At 39.5% G+C, this 6000-nt stretch overlaps 1 protein-coding gene across 1 annotated transcript in view; it reads right to left on the bottom strand.

The window, feature by feature from the left end:
* Positions 1 to 527: 527 nt before the first annotated feature.
* The window catches only part of ache (acetylcholinesterase), a 51121-nt gene continuing 45648 nt past the window's right edge, over positions 528 to 6000 (bottom strand). Inside the window, exon 9 of the mRNA XM_023263600.3 lies at positions 528 to 4518. Coding sequence (XP_023119368.1) covers positions 4397 to 4518 — 122 coding nt within the window. The 3' untranslated portion in view covers positions 528 to 4396. The remainder of the gene's footprint in view (positions 4519 to 6000) is intronic.

Genomic DNA, 6000 nt, shown 5'->3' with positions numbered 1-6000 from the left:
AAAAGAAAACCCTTGAATGAACTGTGTCAAAAACCTTTGACTGGTACTGTAAATGCTTTTTTTCTGTTTGTTGGGAGTTTCCAAAGACATCCACTAATATAATGAACGAATCTACAGTCACCATCATCAGTCTGTCGGCTATGAAAAGAAGGAGCAAAGACTAATACCATTAATACAGGAACAAAGTGTATTTAAAAAATAATCTTCGGCCATCTCCAAAATGGACTACTGTGTAAGTTGCATTTGATGTTGTTGCTGGTTGTTGTTCTTTTACAACAGTGATTGTAATAGATGCATGTTCCCCCTGTGCTTCCATGGGTTTTATTGGCATGAACAAATGTAAGAAATGTATGTAAGCTCTGTTGTGTATTATTGCACACTTTGACAGATTACATTTAGCCTTCATTCATACTGTAGGCTAAAAATCTTAGATAATAAACCTTCTTCTATTCAGACCAAAATACAAACCTTTGTTTTGGATCAAACATCTGGTGGTGCAGGCTAAGACTCAGTAAAAGGTCAAGGTGGACAGAAGCAGCAGGGTGTCTTTATTTCTGTTGCTATAGCTTAACCAAGTCAGCATTCATAATACACAGAGACATACTAGGAAGCTACAGAAGCCTTCAACACTTATAATACTAGTGACTGGAACAAACAATGATGAGGCAGAGGACTGAAACAAAGTCAAACAAACAGAAAGATACAAGAAAATTTTTATGGCACTCATTTGTAGTTTATACTTAGAATAATATTGCTTTTAAAACACAACCTCTATCCATCATCATTGCTGTATAATCACGTTATATTTTCACTGCATTTAAATATCAAATATATTCCTTTACTGAAGTATTTATGTTATTGCTAACATCAAACATACCTAACATTAGAGATATATTACTTGCTTTGATAATAGTTTTGTTGAAAAGTACAAATTTTACAGAAAATAACAGTCCAGGTTTTTTAGGATATACTAGAGATGGTGGATTTAAGGACATGCACAAGGACTTGATAGGAAGGCAAGGGAAAAAGGTGGGGCTTAAACAGGGTCTCCCATTGGATGAGAGGAGCTGAAGGGGCTGTCATTCACACAGCCTTTCACACATGCATTCTTCACAAGTATTTTGGACATCAGGTACAATCCTTTTTATCATATTTAGTTCTTTTTAAAGCTAAACTAAACAACGCTGAGCCATAAATAGGAGCTTCACATGCCAACAGAGACATTTTGCTGGGACAGCCATCAGCCAATCGGAGCGCAAATTCAGTTACCTCCCAGTACTTAAATAAAACTGGCAAAGAGGTTAACTGAAAGTACAGTGCCACCACACACACACACACACACACACACACACACACACACACACACACACACACACACACACACACACACACACACACACACAGATGATGAGGGTGGTAGACAGACAGACAAATGATTCAAACACTCAGGTTTGATTGTGAAGGCAGCATTCTGTTCAGAATAGAGGCCCCAAAATCCTGTAAGATTATTCTAGATTTTACACCAAGAAGGATTAGATAACTAAAGTGCAAAATTATTATTATCATTTTCTGTGCACAACATAGAGGTTTTGTTCTTACAAGAAAAATACTTGTGAAGAGAATTTTCATGTTACCGCCACATAGTAACTTGTGACACAGCAAAAAGACAAGTTGTCATCCAAATGTGTCCAGAATATGAGTCGTGTTCACGAAAGACATAAGCTGTTATGTAAATGCTCTTGTTCCATGAGCTTACTGAAGGAGCAACATGGGTCTTATGCACACAAGACAACAACTTGTGAAGTAAACTATCTTGCTCCAACAACATAATAACATACTTCTAGCATATGGAACTTGCATGCACTAACTACTTTTATGCCCATATCTTATGTACAATCCTACATATGATATGTACAAAATCATCTTTCAGGACTTTCAGGGTTCTGACGACATCAAAATAAGACCAAAACATCAGCACAGTAGGAGGGTATGGCCAACTGTGGGCCAAATAAGGAAGTTTTTGAGTCAACTGTTTTGTTAGACTTTCGACATTACTGAAATTCTGTTTTATTTCTGACCAAAAGTCCACAAATAAAACATATAAAACAGTCCAGTCTTTGAGTTCAGAAGATTAAACCTTTAGTCATTTGTTTTGTTTTGTTTTGTTATGTTGGTACATCTTACCACTGAAGTCACTGATGTTTCAAAATGAGTTACAACTGTATTAAAAAATAAAAAGGTGTATTTTGAAGAGGAAACAATCAGTTCCTGGGCGGGACCCTGTAAAGGCCTGGCAAGATTCATCAATTCAGCTGGGAAAGACTATTATTTTCTGTCATTGCCAGATGAATTGATTCAATTTGAATGCTTTGTCACATTATTAGTGTCTTATGTGTAATATGTGCAAGCTGCAAACCATGCATACAGTATTTCTATCGTTATGTAAGTGTATTTCTCTGTCTTTTCATCTTTCCATCATATCTCCACCTCTCCTTCTGCCATGCCCATGTCTCTGCTCTCGTCTTTTCCTCTCTCTGCCTTTTTACCTCCATTTTCCATCCATCTATCTATCATTCCTGTTGGCTGGCAGGCCAGAGGCTGAGCCAGCGCTCTGTCACATTATCTTGCTGCTGAGTGAATTACTCTGCCTCCATTAGACTAACAAGAAAGCAAGAGGACGGAGGGAGATAGGAGAGGGGGCAGGGATGGAGAGCACAGAGGGAGGAAGGCAAAGAGTGATGCAGCTGAGTAGGATGGGGAAGGAACTGAAGAAAAATGAAGAGAAAAGTTAATGGGTCGGAATTAAAAGAGATGGAAAGAGGCTAAGAGGAGTATATAAAGGTGTAATGGTAGAGTGGAAAAAAAGAAGGGTGATGAGGGACTGAAGGATGAAAGGAATAGAGTAGGAAAGACAGGAGGGTGGGTGGAGGTTGATTAGAGATGGAGATGACAGCCAGAGTAGGGACAGGAAGATTAAAGGAAAGAAAGATGGAGAGGTGGAAAGCAAGGCGAGGGGCTGCACAACAGGGGGATGACAGAGGGAGAAGAACAGCAGGAGGCGAAGAGGAGAACACAAGAGACACAGTATGAATAGAAGATGGGTTAGAAATGGGTGGAAAAAGAATGGACAGGAAGTAAATAGGGAAAGGTCACATGTGAAGAGGAATAAATAAGGAGGACGAATGAGAGAAGGAAAAGACATGGAAAGATAAATAACAGGACAGAATTGAAGCAGTGAGGATTGGAATGAACAGAGGGATGACTGCCTTACACACAGAAATGTTAATGAAATACATGACAGCTGTACATGACAATGAGTGAATGACACACACACACACACACACACACACACACACACACACACACATCTAAGATAGCACACGCACAATCACGTGTGCATACACACATAATTCAGTACAGTTGTTAGTAGTAATGACCCACACAGACCACAGCTGAGATTTTAGAAGGACTGAGCTGTAAGCCCACTCAAAGCAGAGGAGGACCATAAACGTTAGCGTGACTTACTTGTTTCTGTTTCTATTCAACTGTCAGGCTGAGTTAAAGTGAACTTCTGAAATGTAATGTGAATTAGGCACCAGTTAGTTGGTCTGAACGTCTTACGTTATCTACAGTAGAAATGGAACAATCCAACTTACAACCCTAGATGCCACACCGAGCTAACACAAAGTAGTTTTCTTAACACTAACGAAAATTGAAGGAGTGTATAGTTTTATGGAGCCTTTTAACACAAGGAAAGACTTGGATTCAATGCAATATATGGCTTTAACTAATGGAAAATACACAGAAAATGCATGACAGGTAATGGGAATAGTGGTTACAAGAGTACCAATAAATAAGAACAAGACTGCAAGGCTTCAACAGAAACTTGACACATAAACAGTGGTCTTGAGTCCAAAAAACAAAAACCTGATATGTCAGAAAGAAGGAATCCTCAAAAAACAAAAGCTGAGTATGATGAGATGACCACAAAGACAAGTGATTTTACAATCAACCTGCAGTGCCATGGGCTGAATAAGGTCTGAGTTACACTACGGGGCTTCCAAGCCACATACACACACACACACACGCACACACACACACATACACACACACCCGAGGTAATGACACATCTTTGACATTTCTAATATTCCCCCACGCTGATGACAAGTTCCCTCCATAGCCCTGAACTTCCACACAGACACAAATTCCAAAAACAATAAATAGTATAAATTAGATAAATAAAGATCGACAGTGCCTGTGTTTACGTGTGTTGTTAAACAGAAAACATAACAAAAAGAAGTCAGACTTCACTGAGGGACTATGGAGGAAAATGGCCACAGCTTGTTCTTTCAGTGTTCCCCATCCCTGTCATTTTCTCATCTCTCTGCTCAGGCTCTCAGAGGTCAGTGCAGCGCTCCTGCTTGCTGTAGTGGTCAAACTGACTCTTCCAGTGCATCATGTAGGAAGACCAGCGGTGAAACTCCACCTTCCACTGACGCTCTGCCTCATCTATGTTGTCTGAAAGAGAAAACACAGAGACACAGCGATAAGAATAGCCAGCAGTTGAGCTTGACTGCCATACCTGCTGTGGAGCTTCACATCAAAGCTGTCTTGCTGCTGATGTCACAGTCACAGGTAGTCATTTGTGCTGCCAACTTTTTTAGGTAATATGAACTGATGTGAGCGCAGGTGACATGATAGGCAGGGAAAGACAGCACACAATTGTTTACGTATTCGGATCCAGTTTCTGTCTGTCTGTTTAAATAAATGAAGAGAAACCAACCAGTTCAGTGAATGGCTGGTGACCCAACAGTGAGATTGTGGGATTAGGATAGCTGCAGTTTTTGGAGATAGGCACTGCAGTGGCTCTCCGCAAACACGTGACCTTTGGCCATGATCGGAAATGTCTGGCTCTAACAGCTGATTCAACTTTTCATTACAGTTGATTTACAAAGATTTTAATTTTACATTTAAAAAAATACGTAATTCCATGAATCAAAAATGAATACTCTCAGATTACACATCATAAACTGCATACAACATAGTTCTAGTATATTAAATTTGCCCTGATTTAATTCAGTAAGTATTTAGCAGCACCAACAGATCTGATAAGGGATTGTAAAAATAAAATTTTTACAAAACATTCAACCCTGACAGTCTAAATATCCGGCGGATAACCAATAAAAGCTATTGTATTTATTTCGATTGTATTTGCTATTTTATCAGTGTTTTTTCTTTCTGATTATTGTACAGTGCTAAGCTGATCTGATGCTGATTTACATGAGACAGTATGAGAAAAGGAATGAAAAATGAACAGGGATCACAAATAGCCGGCATAGCATTTTTAAAGGCTGCCTTGTCCAAATTAAAACTATTGGAAAATGCCTACAAACTTATAAATTTGTTGGAGAACATTTTAATGAATCAGTTCTGTTTCTGTAATTTGCAAACAGACTGAAGGGTGCTGCAAATTCTGTCTTGACCATCAACTTTAAACTCTGTCCCATGCTGCTCCTGCCATCCATTTTCCTGGCAATCTGAATGAGCTGAGGACTCGCATTGAAGTTCATGTCTGGTCAATTAAGATGTCAATCAAAAGGGGAGACTGACTGCAGGCACCATTTTTTCCAAATCCAGATGTCAGAAACATGAAGATGTAAACTGGAGTTATGATGGAGAACATTTGGAAGTTTGAACACATACGCCAGCAAATTTGATAGGATGTCAATAGCAGTCAGTGGGTATTCACTGACATATTAAAAGTGTTTTGGACTAAATATCTTCCTGCATTCAATCGTCTGCAACCTTCTGTCAGGTCCTCTGTCTCTTCCTCCACCTCTGCTTAGCTGGCAGCTTCCTTCCATCCTCCTGGTTTTGCAGTGTGTGTGTGTGTGTGTGTGTGTGTGTGTGTGTGTGTGTGTGTGTGTGTGTGTGTGTGTGTGTGTGTGTGTGTGTGTGTGTGTGTGTGTGTGTGTGTGTGTGTGTGTGTGTGTGTCTGAG

The sequence above is a fragment of the Amphiprion ocellaris genome, chromosome 23 (assembly GCF_022539595.1).
Source record: "Amphiprion ocellaris isolate individual 3 ecotype Okinawa chromosome 23, ASM2253959v1, whole genome shotgun sequence".
In the NCBI taxonomy this organism is placed as follows: Eukaryota; Metazoa; Chordata; class Actinopteri; family Pomacentridae; genus Amphiprion; species Amphiprion ocellaris.
Note: the sequence above shows the minus strand (reverse complement) of the source record. Positions and strands in the feature narration are given on the sequence as shown.